Source organism: Bactrocera dorsalis, chromosome 1 (genome assembly GCF_023373825.1).
Source record: "Bactrocera dorsalis isolate Fly_Bdor chromosome 1, ASM2337382v1, whole genome shotgun sequence".
Taxonomy (NCBI): domain Eukaryota; kingdom Metazoa; phylum Arthropoda; class Insecta; order Diptera; family Tephritidae; genus Bactrocera; species Bactrocera dorsalis.
In genome coordinates this window covers 10184893-10203874 of record NC_064303.1, presented here as the reverse complement: position 1 = coordinate 10203874, position 18982 = coordinate 10184893, and the positions used below count along the sequence as shown (strand labels likewise).

General features: G+C 31.6%; 1 protein-coding gene across 4 annotated transcripts in view; it reads right to left on the bottom strand.

Moving 5' to 3' along the window:
- LOC105222169 (excitatory amino acid transporter 1) overlaps positions 1-18982 on the bottom strand; it is a 52030-nt gene that overhangs the window by 27433 nt on the left and 5615 nt on the right. The window contains exons 1-2 of one of the 4 annotated variants that reach the window (XM_049450987.1): positions 2544-2717; positions 1895-2278 (exon numbers count right to left, since the gene is read on the bottom strand). The exons of 1 other annotated variant lie outside the window; for it this stretch is intronic. In XM_049450987.1, coding sequence (XP_049306944.1) covers positions 1895-2076 — 182 coding nt within the window. In that variant the 5' untranslated portion in view covers positions 2077-2278; positions 2544-2717. Of the gene's footprint in view, positions 1-1894; positions 2279-2543; positions 2718-18982 lie in introns of those variants that run through there. 2 more of the 4 variants (XM_049450944.1, XM_049450860.1) reach the window with 2 other exon arrangements.

The following is an 18982-nucleotide window of genomic DNA, read 5'->3' as shown; positions in this document are numbered from 1 at the left end:
TTATATGAGAATATCTATTAATAGATTAGAGAAACCTTTTGTTTACGAAAAGTTCAGTTAGATCGAGTTTTTGTAGTAAGTCTCAAAATAATCATTCTTTCTGTTGAGAGTAGTTGTTGATTTTAAACTTGAGCCGATACAAGGTATTTGGTTTTATTGATCTAGATCTAGCTAAATCTTGAGGACGAAATTCTCTCTCCAAAACATTTATATCTCTATTCCATCTTCTATACTTCTTGGAGTTATTTTCCTTCAATAAACTGGTCAGCTAGATATCCACAGAAGTTTATTGTATACTAAGAGGTCTTAAAAATATGTAGTTTCATTTAATTTCGAAGTATTGGACCGAATTTTGAATTTTTTCAGCTGAAACTATCTATTAATATCGATCGATTGGTTGTAATAACCAAGTCTTATTTTGAAGAAGAAATACTGGGATATATCCCTTGTTGTTATTTTCCTTCAATATTTCAATAGTCGGATCATTAGAACCACTCGAACTATTTTATGTGTTTGAAAGCGTTCATCATACATTAAACCTTATAAACAAGGGGACTTATAGATTTATGGCACGTTTTTAAGTGGCTGAACTTCAGATGTGGATTTATTAAATGCTAAAATTAAATTAGCTGACTTTGGACGCTTAGTGATGAGCTAGTTAGTGTTATCTCCAGATTCCAGTAAGCTCCTTAGATCCTTAAGTACGTCTTTTAAGCTGATAGTCTAATAATTAGACCTTTACATAAAGGATGGTTTAATAGAATGGGTTGACACAATAAATTTGTATGGTGCTTAAGACTTATGATTTATAAGATTATCCAAGGATTAGAACTTAAGAGAGAGATTATTTTAATCTATAGAAGTATAGCATGGACTTAAAGCTCAAAAACAATATATAAAAATTACCGTGATGAGCTGAGTCTATTTCGTCAGGATCGTCTGTCTGTATATCACTCTGTCTGTCACTAAGCATGGTTTTTGAGATATTGGTTTGAAAATGTGTATACATAACATCGCTATTATCGGACGACTATAGGTTATAAGTGTCATACAAAATAATCGATCAAAATCCAGACCTTGCATGGAAACCTTTTTTTTGGACTATTGCTCAAAGCCAAAAAGGCTGGCTACAAAAAGAAGCTCGATGTTTGAATACCACATGAATTTTCTGTGTAAAATTTAATGGACCAAATTAACATCTGCGATTCTTTACTGAAAAGAAATGAAATCGAACCATTTCTAAGCGAATGGCAACATGAGATGAAAATTGGATCAAATACGACAATAATGTGCGAACCATGATATCTGGTCCAAGCGTGGTGAAGCTCAACAAATGGTCGCAAAACCGGGATTGATGTCTCGAAAGTTGAGTGTTTGGTAGGATTGGAAAGGAATCATCCACTATGAGCTGCTCCAGCCTGGTCGAACGATTGATTTTACATTTTACGGTCAACAACAGATGAGATTGAAGCAAGCATTCGGAAACAACACTCAGAACTAATTAACAAAAAGACTTAATCTTTCAGTAGGACAATGGTAGACCACACACATCTTTGATGACTTGGAAAAAATTGGAAGAACGTGGCTGGGAAGTCTTGATGCATCCACCATATAGCCCCGATCTTACGCCATCGGACTACTACATATTTGTTTCGATCAATGCAGAACTCCCTTAATAGAACAAAGCTGGTTTCAAGAGAAGCCTTGATTACTTGTCGCAGTTTTTCGTCGTGAAACTAGAATAATTTTACACTCATGGAATAATGTCTCTGGCGGGAAAAATGGCAAAGAATGGTACATATTTGATTCATTAAAGTTCATTATAAATATTAAAAAAATAAGTTGAAGTTTGATTAAAAATACGAAAAGTCTATCCAATATTAGACATACTTACCGCAAGAAAAGCTCACCGGGAAAGGATATGTACATAATCTCACGCTTCGTCCACTCGCCTGTGCTGTTCTTGATGATAAAACCGACAAAACCGCCAAGGAACACACCGGTTACTGTTAGCATGGTCAGCGAGTTCTCTCGCATGAATGCTTTGAACTTCGAATCCTCCTTCGGTCGCGTCATTGTGTATGGATTCTTCTGCTTATTTATGACTTTGATAAGTAAAACGTATAACAAGGAAGTGAAATTTGGCAGAACCGCGTTGCTTTTTCGACTAGAAGCTGCTTATCAGCTGTGCGCAAGGATCAAAAGCACACACACATGTACGCGCGCACATGCACACAAACACAAAATGTTATGAACACCTTCGATGTGCAATTGTAAACTGTTGGCAAAATAAAAATGAAAATTTTCTTATGAGAAAGTTGTATAATTTTTTTTTATATTTTTTAAATATATTTTTTTAATATTTTTTTTTAATTTTTTTTAATTTTTTTTTAATTTTTTTAATTTTTTTAATATTTTTTTGTCTTTAATATTTTTGAATTTGTTTATTTCGTTCTATACAAAGTTCTTTAAAAATATATCATTAACATAAAAATTGCATTTATTATCCTTAAGGCTCTGCCTCAAGCATTAACAGCACTCACATATTCAACACAAAGGAACATTGGTGCGCCGTTACACAAAATATTTCGTTTACTTCACCGAATGACTGACCGAACGCGACTATAATCGCACGCAGTAAATTTTCCACTTATGCAAAGTGGTCGTTTGTCATCAGCTCGTTGGCACGTTGGATCGTTCACTGTAGATTTGCTGAGTGGACGTTAACGATTGACCGTTGTTTTTTGTCGTCAATTAACCGTTCTAAACATTCGTGTGATCGCATTCACCCAACACACACACACACATACGTATTTTGCACCCTTGTTACACCAATACGAATGTAGAATTGATATACTCTACTCGCTCACAGTCGTATGGCTTGGGCGCGCCGTCAAATTATATGCGATCGCTTTGCGAATGTGTGTTAATCGGTTAAATGGGGACACGAGCAGGTGTCAGCGATCGCGTTTTTGATCATCGGAAGTATCACGACAAACACTTAGTAGCACATATAGACAAACTTACAGTGAATAGCATATTTCGACATTTTTTGTTGAGTACGTCCATTATGTTTCGCGACAAAAGCTAGCGGAATTATTGTGTGAAAAGTAACCCCTAGCAGCTTTTTTAAACCGGATGAAGATGACGACTTATAGTAAATACGAATGAGAAAAAATATACACATATAATATAATAAAACTATTCCAAGGGTAGGCATATAAGTAAGTATGTCCACGAGAGCATTGTATGGAATCACTGAAAAATGTGATTAGCAACATTTAAAGTATACTATATAATTAGGCTCATCTGTATAGGAATGATTAGTTTAACGTTATTGGGTGAAAAATTACATTTTATACGCGAAAAGGAGACTATTAAAGAGGCTTGAATAAAACCCTACGTATGTACATATGTATTATTTATAACTATATTGAAAACTCGAGAAGCTATAAAAGAATTACCTAATATTCTGTGACTCGCACTGTCCATATGAAATGCAGGTGCAAACCAAATATAATATTGAATATGTTTCTTTCTTAGATTGGTATAATCTTCTTTTATATTCTTGGTAAGTTTAATCTCCATATATCAATTATTGTGTGTTTGGCAATTTTTTGATTGCAAGTAGTCCACAAACAAAATTCCTCTCGCATCCCAAGAAACTGATGCCATAAACTTCTTGACCAATTTCCGGACACAAACTCGTTTCGAAGCCTAACAACCAGGTTCACACCACTCTTTAGTCTTTTGTTTTGAATCAGAATCGTGGTGATAGACCTAAGTCTTATCCATAGTGATGAATCGACGCACAAAATCCACTTTATCCTTTTTAAAACGCTCCAAATGTTGCTGAGAAAGTCGCATTCGAATGTGTTTTTGTTCCATTGTTAGCGAATGCGGCACCCATTGTGCACACAGCTTTCTAAAACCCAAAATTTCACTTAAAATATGGCTCACACTGCCTAATGAGATGTGTAGAGCCTCTACTAAATCTCTCTCAGTCAATCGACGATCTTCCAAAACCATATCCTGTATTTTGGCTATGATTTCTGGTGTTGATGCGCTTTTTGGACGTCCTTCACGTGGATCGTCTTCAAGGCTTGTACGACCACGTTTAAATTCAGCAACCCATCTTTCTACTGTTCTAATTGTAGGTGAACAATCATTATACACTTTTAACATTCGTTCGTGAATTTATTTTGGTGCTACACCTTCCAAAAATAAGAATTTTATCACTGCACGATATTCAATTGTAAAAAAATACTGTGACACGGTGACACTAAATGGCTTGTAAACAATAAATGAATTGACAGATTGAAATGAAACTTCACATACCTTCATATGAACAGTGTACCAACAAAACAAAAAAAAAAAATTGGGCTAGTAGCAAATCTCTTATCGAACAACAAAATTTATTGAACAACCTGGTACCACGAAAAAATTTAACAAAGTTTGAAATATTATGTTTTCAATGGAATCATGGAATCGAAAATAGTGCAGAAGTGTATTGAGGTTTCTACTTTATTACGAACACAAGAATTTGGTGGCGCGAATCATTCAGTGATCGTGAAGTCATCGACAACTTGCCTTAAGGGAGTCGTTCACCAACCTTTGTTACTACATATAGATAACAACGGAAATGTTAAAGAAACGGTGCTTGAAAGTCGTCGTGTTGGCATCAGGGAGTTTAAGAAAGACCTATGTTTCGATTCAACAAACTTTGGTTAATGTGTTGGGTGAAACGTGCTAAGAAAGCTAGACTCGTACCAAAATACTGAAAAAATAATTTTTCCAAAAACGATGTAGAGTAGAGATCGCAAAGAGATGATGGACAATGTAACTGAGAACCCAACATTCATAAAACGGATTACTGGTGATAGTGGGTTTGTGAAAATGGCATCGAAACTGGGCAACAATCTAGCGAATGGCACTTCAAAAATGAGCCGAAACTGAAAACATCATAATTTGCTGAAGGCTATCCCAGCCGAGGCTTATACATAACAAATGTATGGAAAGTTGGTTCAAGTTGACATGCTTACATTGGCTCAAAAGGAGTTTGTTTTGAAGACGATAATAAAAATGTCTATTAAAATAAATGAAAATGTAACTGCTTAATGTATCAATCCCAGATTCAATAGAGAAACAATTCTTACTTTCTCGGAATAAAAAACTTGGTTATAAAATTGTCGTAAACAACAGAAACCTATCACTAATTTTTTCGGACGAGACAATTAATCTCCGTAGATCCAAATCAGCCAATATTTAATGATCAACAGAAACAACAACTTTTACTTTAATATTATATAAATAAGCTAAACAAAGAAACATGACCCTGAATACATACATACTTATAAAAGAATTTTAATTTTAGCAAAACACGAGACACACAAAATTGCACACACAACATATAAAGATGCATAAACTATTTTTGCTCTAACACATGCACGCATAAATATACTCGCATATCATATAATGCCTGTGTATGGTCTATTTTCATGAATAAGAATAAGGGGCTTGTCTTCTCACAAGTGTTTGCAGCGCAACAATAAGTTAGCAGGTTATGAACTTTGTTTTTCAGCGATAAGATTTTGCAATCGAGTATGTTCTTCGACAGTAGAAAATCAATATAAAAGGAGGGTAATAAATATATGATTTTCGAAAGAGACATACATACACATGAAAGCAAAAGCCTTCTAAGCTGGCTATTTATATATATATGTATATATATTTATATATACATATATTTGTATATACATGTATGTATATACGCATTAATAATTACAGTTTTATTACCAGCAATAAAAATTGCAAAACACTAAAAAAATTAACTAATATGTTTGCGTTTATTTTAATATTTGGGTGAGTCGAACGGAATTTTACATAATTTTCTATCTTTGTTAATGACTGCCTTACTATCGCAATAAATAATCACAAGCATACTACATCCATACTATACCAACCTCACAGCTAGTCAATACGTCTAAGTAAAACAAAATTCAAAAATTATGATAATAGCAAAAGTAAGTAACCTTTAGTAAACACTTTCATTCAACATATTAATTGTTTACTAAAAGAATAACAAAGTTCAACTAAAAGTTTTAAGTTTCCTATAGAAAATATTTATACTCTTGCAACCAGTTTTCTTTACCTAACAGTTGTATGTATCACTCAAAACCAAACGAGATAGATATAAAGTTATATACATATATCCAAATGATAACGATGACGAGATGATTTGAAACTCGGCAAAAAAAATTTTGGAAGTTTTGGGATTGGCACCGCCCTCCAATAGGCTTAATATAGATACCTTCTAAACCACTAAAGCTGTAACAACCAAATTCACCTGGTGCAAATACCATAAGATTTCCTACCAACAGTGAGAAAATCGGACGATAATCGCGCTCGCTCTCCATATAACGCTACTACTTTCCATAGAAAACAATTTTATAATCCACCTGAAACTTTCACTTTCCAGTACAGAAACTAAGAATCAAGTATTATAACGAGATACAACTTTCGGCGAATAGTGCCATTGAAATACATACATATGTCATCTTATGACCAAAAATTTTCCAAATCATACTAAAACTGTCTAAGCCCCTAGGTATTTAATATGTGGACACCAGTGCTTATTATGCTTATAGTTGACTTTTTACCAAAAAATATCGGTCATTGAATGAGATATATAATCGAAATTCAGAGAGAATCCTTTCCTGATAGTAGTATGTTTAGTATGTCTGTGTGTTACAAATAAAATCTTCTCCTTGCCCCATATATCTAATATAGAGATTTTCAATATGTCATTTATCCTAATAATATTATTATATAACTTGTATTATATAACGATGTATCTTTTAGAATGAATGAATAAAATCAAGTGAAAGCAAGCCTTATGTTCCTGAAAGTACTTTCCCGGCTTAATCCCTGCAAGTTGCAAGAGTATGAAACGTTAGGTTATTCACGAACTTAGCCTATCGTTACTTGTTTATTACATTATTTTAACACCCAGCAGGAAATGTTGAAGGCCGTTTACAATATACATAGGTACGAGGTATGACAATTAAGTAATGAGACTGATTCCATAAAAACCGTATATTTGAAAATTATTCTACAACTCTGCCATCCCCTTCAAAGTAGTCCCCTTGGGCAGCTATACAGCGATTCCGCGAGTACTCTCGTCACGGCCGCCTGGATGTCCGTAATCAACTCAAAATGGTTCCTTTGACCACCGATTTTGTTTTAGGAAACAAAAAAAGTCACAGGGTGACATGTCGGGCGAATAAGGCGGCTGTTGCAACACGGCGATCCCTGTAGAGGCCAAATACTGGGACACGCTGGGGGCGGAGTGGCGCGCGGAGACAACCATTGTAGGCTTTGGCGTTTGGTTTCCGAGTCGTATTGGAAAAACCAGCTCTCATTGCCTGTAATAACTCGATCAAGCAGCGTGGGATCATTTTCCACTTATTCCAAACAGTCTTCTGCGACGGTCATTCGAAATATAAAAAATCATCTGTGACCAAAAATATTGTTTCAGTGCAGCCTTTTTTCTTGTTTTATCTAAATTTCACTCTAAATTATTGCCTTGGAGTATCTCTATCTCACGTGAATAAATCATTTGCTAAAGTGAAACAAATATAGGCAGGCAGCAATAGATCGTAAAATTCAATGAAAAATTGAAAAAAAATCAAAAATTCTAAATCATGGCTATTTAGAATTATACTATCATATGTTTTTTTTTCATATGTAAATTAATCGATACTCAAGCGAGCTCTGCAGTTTTTCCTACAGGGTCCACAAGAGATCATATGGCATTGTACTACGCAATGATGAATAATTATTTTAATAGATACTAATTGGAAAGTGTGTAAGGTAATATTCACACCATTAAAATATTTGTTTGCATGAATAATAGATTTGTATACGGGAGTACATACATACATATATGTATAATCAATAGTAAAGTGGCGATTATAATATGTTTATATGTATGTACTTCGCTCAAGCGTTTTGCTAACAGGTTAATTGACATTAATGAAGCTAAACAATTTCTAATGCGTTGGCGTTAAAAATATTGCATTACCTATTTGTCATTGTTATTGCTGTTTTTCCAATGAATGCATAAAAACATTAAGATAACAAACAGAAATAAGGCAAATGCACTTAAATGTGAGAAAATACAGTAGGTACCTGATAAGTGGGAAGCTTGTCATATGAAAGTTTTAAAGAAAATTTTCTATAAATAGTAAAAAAAATCCTTTTTATTTATATAATAATTTTATTTATAAGGAATTTTTTTTTTTTGTTAAAAAAAAATAAAAAGCAATTTTTTAAATGATTTTAGGAAAAAATATTTTTCAAATTTTAAGATTTTTTTTTTTTTTGAAAATTTGAAGATAGAAAATTTTACATTTTACTAATATTAAATATTTGCTGTAATAAATGAAATAACTTGTTTATTGAAAATTGCAAAATATGAAAATTTTTTTTAAGATTTTGGGAAAAAAAAAAATATTTTTTAAAATTTTAAACATTTTTTAAAATTTGAAAAAAAAAATATTTTTGAAAATTTTAAGATAGAAAATTTTGTATGCATAAAAAAGAAATATTTTTTATAAAAAATATAATCTGAAATTAAATGTTTTGAAAAAAATACATATATGTATGTATGTATGTATGTACATTTATATTTTTTCTTTTAATTATTAAATATTTGCTTTTTATAAATGAAATTTTTTTTAAGTGAAATTAATGTTTATAATTTTTTTTTCGAAAAGTGGCAAAAATTTTAAATAATTTTTTTTAATGATTTTAGCAAATTTAAAAAAAAAATAGTTTTGAAAATTCGAAAATGTTTAGAAAACTTTAAAATATTTTTCTATTTTTTCATTTACAAAAAATGAATATTTGTTTAAAAACGAAAAAATTTATATATTTAGCCAAAAATTCTTTATCGATCAATATAATTTTTAAAATATTTTAATTTTTTTTAACTTAAAAATGCAATTACTCAAAAAATAAAATAAAGAAACAAAATTGCATTAGTTGAATTTAAGTGGTACATACTGTAGATGCAATGTTTATTTTGTTTTTAGGTGGAAGTAAAGTTGAAAAAAATTTTATGATTTTGAGAGGAAAATATTTTTGAAATTTTGAAAAAATTTTAAAATTAAAAAAAAAATTATTTGAAAATATTTTTTATTTTTTTATTCTCAGAAAATTAAAATTTGTTTGAAAGAAAAATATATGTATATTTTGCAACCAATATAATTTTTTTAATATTTTAATTATCTGTAGATGCAATGTTTATTTTGTTTTTAGGTGGAAGTAAAGTTGAAAAAAATTTTATGATTTTGAGAGGAAAATATTTTTGAAATTTTGAAAAAAATTGAAAATTAAAAAAAAAAAAATTTTTTAAATATTTTCTTTACTTTTTTATTCCCAGAAAATTAAAATTTGTTTGAAAACAAAAAATATATGCATATTTTGCAACTAATATAATTTGTTTAATATTTTATCTTACTTAAGTTTTCAAGTAAAATATATGTACATACATATGTACATATAAAATTGCATTAGTTGTATTTAAGGAGTACATACAGTAGGTGCATTTCTAATGTTTTTAATTGCCATTTAAGGGTGCTAATGAAATTTCCGCTATGTACTGTTGGGCTTATGTGTTTATAAAAATGCCTGCATTTATATAATATATGCATAGATATATTTACATATTTATGTACATATGTGCATGTAATCACTTCTCCTTAAATATACATATATATTTTTATAGCCTATACAGAAAAAAATGTGGATCTTCGACATATTATATTTCAGAATGACGAGCTGATTCAATTTAGTTAAGTTCGTCTATTTGACCGTCTCTCTGTCTGTTATATCCTGAACGAGTCTCTCAGTTTTTCATATATCGATCTGGAATATCGTACACGCTCTCTTTTCTCTGAGACGCTGCTGATTTGTCGGAACCGCCGATATCGGACAACTATAGCATCTAGCTACCAAACAAACCTATACCTATCTAACTCAAGCCCTTGTATGGAAAATGATAAGATACCTTCACGAAATTAGACATAGATTATCGTCTAAGGCAACGACAATCACCGAAAAAATGGTTCGCATACTCTATCCAATCCGCTTTTTATATACCCATTCATGCTCTAAAAAATATACACCTATAGGGGTATTATAGCTTCGGTGCAGCCAAAGTTAACTTTATTTCTTGTTTTTCATTTAAATAACTTGCTTTTATTAAGTGCGCATAGTCGTCTACTTATTTACATTATGCAGTTTTTGCGCCGACGATAAATAGCTTAATTGAAATGTATTTATTTGGCGTTGAACTTGAGACCTACGCTATTACAACACCCACTTAAGCTACCACACAACTAACCCTACCATATCGAGTCAACTAACCAGTAATCAACAACAATGATCTGTAGTATGATTAACTCGTTGAATGTGAATATTAATGAAACAAGAGTACAGATATTTTCAATATATATAGAGTGTATACATATATATATAGCACATATATATATAAATATATATATATAAATATATATATATGCAAGAGAAATTGTAATATTTGCATACAGACATTCTCCGCTTCGAGCCGCAGTTGGAAGAAAATTAAAATAGTTGTCGAGTAATACTGGAAATAATTCAATTGTTCGACATTTATCGAAACGGTTGTATGAGTTTATTGAAAAACTACTCTGAACCGGTTTAATTATTATGCGTTTTGTTGTAATTGCTGTATAATAATTAAAATGAGATTCTTACAGCATTAGAAATGATGCTCTTATGATCAGAGAAATATCGACAAGGCGTTAAAAGAGCCATGGAGTAAGGAGTTAAGACACTATCTTGGAAGTAATTAATATTCATTTGACTTTCACAAATATTTAGCTTAACTTCATATGGCATATCTACAGTTTGACATTAACCCACTAATGCAATGTCTCCTTAAAACAGCTGACCGTTTCTAATGTCGAACTTTTTCCGACACTTTGCTAAATTAAAATTATTTTCATAGAGGCTAGATATTAATCAAAATTAATTTCTACATCTGGCGCCCAATACTACGAGTATGTATAAGTGCATGCACGTAATAATTTTCTGTGAAATTGCCATTGACACCAAGTGCAGTCATTAATAAAATGTAAACAATGCAACTCATTGACTTTTGCAGTATTTGGTCGTCTGGCATGTCACATAATCAATTAATTGATATAGTCTACATTATTTTCATGTAATGGAAGAAGCTTCATTAATTTAAGTAGACAAAAAATGCGGAAACTAGAAGTGTAAGTAACGGTGAAATACAACACATTCCTAAATGATGAAAGGAAAAACAGGAAATTCTGATTAAAACTATTGTGGAAAATATCTTGTTACATTTAAATTTCAGAAATGACCATATTATTTGTCATAATATGAAATCTATTTGAAGCTTTTGAAGAAAAGCTGACGAAAATTTAACCGTTGGTTTGTTTTTCTGTTTTTTTTTTACTCGAAGAAGGAAATAACATGCCGACAATTTCAGGTCGTTAGCTCAAAATGTAGGAACTAGCTAAGGAATTAGCTAAGCTCTGAGCTAACGACTAGAAATTGTCCACATGTTCTTTTCTTCTCAATAAGGTGCTCGTTTGCGGAGACTGCCTACGTTGGACCACCATGAATACAGCTGCCACCTCTCTTCTTCGCTCCACACGACACATTGACTGAAACAACTAATTTGATAAGACGTGAACGACATTTTTTTACACTCGTTAATAAAGTGGTCAATATTTTTCTATGACGACTCTTTATAAGCTCAGAAGGAATATTTTGGAGATACGTCAGTCAGAGTGGCAAAAAAGCCAGGTTATGTTTATTTTTCACAAAATTTCCGTTTTAACGAAATTTTTTTAGAATCGTTTTCTGAAGATATAAGCTTATAAAAGCTTTACTTATGAATCACTAGTAATTAGAAAACATGCCACTCCTCCGTCAGTTGGCAATGGAATTTTAATATTTTCATAAAAATTTCATGTGTGATCAAACAACTTTTATTACATTTAATCAAGTGAATTCATTTACAAATTGTTTTTAATAATGTATTACTACAGCATTACATTTAATCATTTGCATATTCAGCAAAAATGATATGAATTTTAATTGTCAATAAAAACTGTTCGCTCATTAAGGAGAAAATAATGACATTATAATGACAACTGTATGAATGAGTGTACCCTGAACAGGGTGTATTAAGTTTGTAGCACCCAGACAGAAACGACGGAGACCCTACAAGGTTTATGCTATATACGAGTAAATGATCAGCGTGATGAGAAATATCGACTTAGTGATGTCCGTTTGTACATACGCGAGCTAGTCCTCAGTTTTTGAGCTTTGGCTTGAAATTGTTTGCACGTTCTTTTCTTCAAAAAAAGCTGCTCGTTAGTCGGAAACGCCGATATCGAACCACTACAGCATGTAGCTGTCATACAAACTGAACGATCAAAATTAAGTCCTTAAATGGAAAACTTTTTCATTTGACAAGAAAACTTTTTACGAGATTTAACATGGATTATCCAAAGCAGCAGTACAAACTGCGAAGAAACTGACCGCTAAAAATCAAGCTCGCGTTTGTATTTGTGAAAGTCTTATAAATTGGGAGCCTCTGAAGTTAGAATTTTTCCTTGTTTTTTTATTTTATTTTTTTATATTATTTTTTTAATCCTTACAAGAACAGCTTAACACGAATTCAAAAGCTATCTAATTGCCACGAATTACTTTCAACAGAACATTTCTCAATGAGAGATTTAATGACGTCAAAAATCAGCAAATTTTCGCACAGAAAAAAATTTCAAACAGATGTAAGTACCTGAATAGCTGATGATGTGTAAAATTTTTTTAGCATGCAAACTTATTCACAACATATTTATTTGTTGGTAGAAATGTAGTTGATATTACAAATTACATAAGTGCCTGTGAATGAGGTGAATAATATGGTGGTGTGCTTAGTAATACAGCAAAGTGTGTGAAACTGACCTCAGTTTGGAATTTGGAGCGGATTAGGGTAAAAACGGAAGTTACATCGCACTAACGCACAAACATAAGTGATGCCACAGCGTCATTCAAACACAACTTTAATCACGGATTTAAATATGTAGGTGATGATGAGCACCTAATTGACATCCTGTGTGTTGAATATAATGGTGTAATGAGCTATGAAAAAACGTGTGATTATTTACGTGTTTGCATGTGTGGATATATAGGTATATGTATTATATAGCTGTATATATAACATACGTATGTACATATAAGAATATAATAGCATATGAATATTTGGCCGAACTTGTTCCACAATTTTTGAGATATCGATCTGAAATTTTGCACATGCCATTTTCTCCTTAAGCAGCTGCTCCGTTGTTGGAACGGCCGATATCGGACTACTATAGTAAAAAGTAAATGTCATGAACCAATCTAACGTTTCAAATAAAGAACCGATGAGATTTTGCAAATTTTATGCGTTTTTTTTTTTTTAAAAAGTTATCAAGCTCTTAAAAAATCACCCTATATACTTATTTATTGCAATATTATTCACCTGGAATATAATAAAATGGCATAAAAGTCACATGTATATATGGTCTGATTATTTAGTTTCTATACAGAAAACTATGGTGAACAAGAAGGACTTCAAATATGTGGTATGGACTCAAAAGCTGTTCAAAGATTGCAAGATACATGAAAAAATTCTAAATTCTATTAAGTTTATGTACTATGTATAAACAGATAATAAATATTTTGTGCCACTATATATAATTTTCTGTCAATATAATTTAACTTAATAATAATATGTAAATATTAGGGTGGGTCAAAAGCCGATTTCTTTTTCGTTTGGTATTCTATAAAATAGTTTTTTGGACAACTCGACGAAAATTTCTTCAACTATGAGCACATAATTGTAACGGGAAAGCCTTAATATTAATATATATGTAAATATTAGGGTGGGTTACAAAAAAAATATTTTTTTCGCTCCGAAAAATAGATTTTTAGGCACATCTACGAAAACCATTTAACTATGAGCTCTTGATTGTAATGGCAAAATTCTCTGCCTTAATATTAAAATGTAATTATTAGGGTGGGCCACAAAACGGTTTTTTTTATTCGCTTGGTACTCAGCAACATCTCTACGAAAACATCTCAACTATGATCTCTTAATTATAACGGAAAAGTACTCCTCATAAAAGGTATCTGTTTTTTCTTTATTATAAGATAGAAAAATTTATATCTCGCTTCCAACTGCTTGAAAAAAGGTCATATTTTTTTAAAACTTACTTGGAGGTGTCTAAACACCGATTTTTCTGAGTATCGAACGAAAAACAATTTTTTTTTGACCCACCCTAATAAAAATATTTACAGAAATATTACTTGTAGACACTTTCTTGGAGGTGTCTAAGAACCTGTTTTTCAAAATATCGAACGAGACAAAATTTTCGACCCACCCTAATAAATATACATATTTACAGAAATATTACTTGTAGACACTTTCTTGGCGGCGTCTAAGAACCTATTTTTTAGAGTTTCTAACGAAAAATAATTTTTATTTTTTGTAACCAACCTAATAAACATATTTACCGAAATATTATTTGTAGACACTTACTTGGAAATATCTAGGAATCCATTTTTCAAAGTATCAAACGAAAAAAAAAAATTTCTGATCTAATAAAAATATTTATAGAAATATTACTTGTGGACACTTACTTGGAGGTGTCTAAGCACCGCTTTTTCGGAGTATCGAACGAAAAATTTATTTTTTTTTGACCCACCCTAATAAAAATTTAAGGACAATTCCTTGTAGACACTTACTTGGATGTACATAAGAACTTATTTTTTACAGTGTCTAAAAAAAAAATTCTGACTCACCCTAATAAAAAATATTTACGAACACATTAGCAATGATTTCTAAATATGGAAAAAAAATCAAATATTTGACGTAAACTCGCCTGTCTGACTGTCTGTCACTATATATTAAATATCTTCCGAGAAATTCACTTTTATTTGTTCAAAATGCAAAATTGTATTTTATTTGTTGTTACAACGAACGTCAACTACACACCTATCCAAAGCACACACACTCATATATACATACGTGTAAGTGTTATTATATGCAAACTTGTGCATATTTTTCGCAATAAAAATTATTAAATGCTAAAAGTAAAATATTTAACAATCAAAAATAAAAGTAGCAGCAAAATTTATTTCAAGCAAATGCAGCCGTAAAATGACTGACATGTTTGAAATTTCCGTATAAAAATCATTTTGTTTATTTTTTCATATATACTGGCATGTGTTACTTATATTTATAAATACGCATGTAAATTAATGCATTTAGTGTAGGCTGATAACGCTGTAAAGTATACAGATCTAGTCTATATAAATCTATCTGTGATAATGTGAAAAACTTCCATTCCATTTTAAGGTGTTATAAATATGCAATTTACATATGTATGTATGTATTTATATACTAAGCTATGTCTGTATGTATATAAGGGAAATATATATGACCAATAAACTCATTAATTTCAATCAAATTTATTATTATTATATTTTTTGGTAGCCAAGCTATTTATTAACATCACATCACCACATCACGTATAAATATCACCACATCACGATGCTTAACATACGATGTTACTTTGTTAGATCACATCATATTAGAGTGGAGTCAAAGATGTCACATTGTTCAGTGAATGTCATAAAATACGAAACATACTATACCAGTGGTGGAATCAGAGGAGGGAAATGGGGAATACATTTTCCGCGACTTATCCTCCAAGTTTTCCAACATAGAAAAATAGGTAACTGGAAAAATAAGGAAACACCGGGGAAAGCAACGAATCACTACAACCGTGTGCAAATTTGAATTTATAATTAGGATTTTTGCCTATGTGTTTCTCTAACTCATTCACTCAGCGTGATTCTTCTGAAAGAATTGGTCGATCCGGCAAAGACATCAAATATGATAGATAAGCTGCTTGTAACGCTCCGAAATCGAAGGCAAAAAGCTGAGGAACATTTTCGATCCATTTATCTAGACACGAAAAAAATGGGGACAGAACTGAAAGCTGACGAAGAAAAAACAAGAATCTGCAGCCTTCAAACAAAAATTAAAAATTTCTGCATGAGAACTTGCGAAGAATACTGTAGGGCTTCAGTGTATGTATATGCCTCTGTTGACTACAATCGGCGCAGATTTGAAGATGCGATTTTCTAGAGAAATATTGGATGGATTTGAAAACCAAAGAAATGGAAAATCTTATTGACTGCTTGATAGATGGATTCGTGCAACGTTTAAAGCTCAAAGGTGAACTTGATCATTGACAGTGCCATTGGGGGCAGAAGCAAAAGTCAAGAGACAACAAGTTACCGACTTCAGCATTGGAAACGTTGAAGAATGCGATGTAGACATATACCCCATAATTCATAGTTTTCTGAGCTTATTCTGCTCACTTACTGTGACGAATGCAAGCTCGAACGCTCTTTTTCGACACTTCGCCACGTAAGAACATGGCTGAGGACAAACATGCTTCAAGATAGATTGAACGGGCTGGCGTTGCTGCACACGCATTATGACATTGAAACCACTGCAGAAAAAGTTCTCGAAAGATTCTCAAAACTTGGCCCATAGTTTTGTTTTGTGAAAATTTTCTATTCAATACACGAACTGACTACAGTAAAAGTTGCAACAAAGTATGTCACCCGCAGGTCTGCAATTTATAATGTGTTTTTTTCAATTTAATATTGATATTATATATAATATAAATATAACGAAATGTGACAATGAACGTGACAAACCCCTCTTTTAGGTAAAATCACTTCATCATCACAAAAAATTAACTCAGCTCCTGTATAACTAATTTCAGGATTTTCGAACATACTACTGACTTTACTCCATATATTTGTCGATTTTATGTAAGGTACCTTTACATTTTGTACATTTTATTAGTATGTGGTATGTTAATAGTATTTATGTAGATTGGCAAAAATAGTTACAAGCGAATCATGTGTTATGCCGAAAATTTTGGTCAGTGAGTATTATTACATACATATATTTTACAAATACTTCAAAATGTGTACCTGAGCAATGTCAAAATTAGTTCAATCAGTTCATCCATTTACCCCAAATATGCCAGTATTCAACCGTTCAAGAAAAAGTTTTTTGTTATATTTAATTACATACGAGCACATGGTTTATGTATGTATACTAAATTTAACCTCTTCGACCGAGTTATCATCACATATTACACATATCTTATTTGAAGATATCTTTATAAGCATTTTGGCTGACGCAAACTTTAATACACCAATAAAACTAAGTCTAAGTTAATGGCCTTAAATAAGTCGCGAATATTCCAAATTTGATTGTTGTTTATTCACAATTTCTTGGAATAATGACTATTGAATTCTTACGCAACATTTTTTAATACAAAGTTTTGCCAGCGCCTGAAATATTTGATTCACGTAAGTTGCAAGAGTATAAAATGTTCGGATACCCCCGAACTAAACCCTTCCTTACTTGTTATATATAAGATATATAGCATTCGCAGAAATATCGCTAAATCATTCATGATCTAATTAATATGATTAATTATACTTGTATATAATCAATTATTCTTGCTTACTACAGGGTGGGCCATCTAAAATTTTTAATTTGAATTATCTATATTTCGACATTGGAAACGTCAAATATCATTTGAAACCTGACAGATATTCAGTAAAAAGTCTAAAATTTACGAAATGGATCGCTATTTACTAGAAGAAAACTGGGAAATATTGAAAACTTGAAAAAAAAACCCAGGATGGTCAATTTTACCGAAAAATCATCTTTTCGGACGAGGCTCATTTCCACCTCGATGGTTGCGTTAACAAGCAGAATTGTCGCATTTGGGTCACAGAAAACCCGCACGTAAAACGCTACACTCAATCTTTTACGCCCTATCTTCGAAAATCGTATAATCAGCCAAAGAGATGATGTGAATTGGCCTCCCAGAAGCTGCGATTTGACTCCGTTGTACTATTTTCTGTGGGGAGCTGTTAAAGATAAATGTTACGCCAACCATCCAGAAACAATTCAAGATCAAAAGTACGAGATTCAAGCTGCTGTAGCTGCCATAAGGCCTGAAACCATCGAGAAAGTACTCCAAAATTGAGTGGATCGGATAAGCTACTGTAAACTCAGCCGTAGTGGTCATTTGTCCGAAATTGTCTTCCACAAATAAATTTCATAAAACAATCTTTTAAATAAATGTTCGACCTTTGAAAAATATTAAGCCGTTTTTTTTATTGACTTTTTAAATTTAAAATTTTATATGGCCCACCCGTTACACATACCGCAAAACTTTTTTGACAACCCATTATTATTTCTACAGAAATCACAACAATTTCAATAGTGATTCTAGCATAGCCAGAATTTTCTAGAAATATGAATTTTTTTTCGGGATTAGCTAGTAAGAGTATCTAATAAATGCATATTAAAACAGGAAGGTTAAATGGTAGAATAGCTTAATCGACTAAGCCGTTATGCTGTTTATTTATACTCTACAGGGTCTCCGATATTACCTTTTAAGTCGAGCTAAGACAAAGTAATGTTATGCTGAGCTAATAGTTGAGAATTTCTGCGATTAATTTCAATATTTTATAACCTTACTTTTATAACATTATTTTCTCATCCACTTTTATGAAGTTCTACTTGTTTCAATTTTTTTTTTGTTTTTATAAACTCATTGAATAAAGATACCGAAATCTCGGGATTGAAAAATTGCACAACATTACATTTTTTATCATCTAAAACCACCGGTAGCAATAATAACTATGTAAATCGCTACCAAATTAATAATTTTAAAAATTATGTTTCTAAGAAAATATAAAATCGTATTCAATAAATTCAATTTACTTAAAGATTTACATAAATAAATCA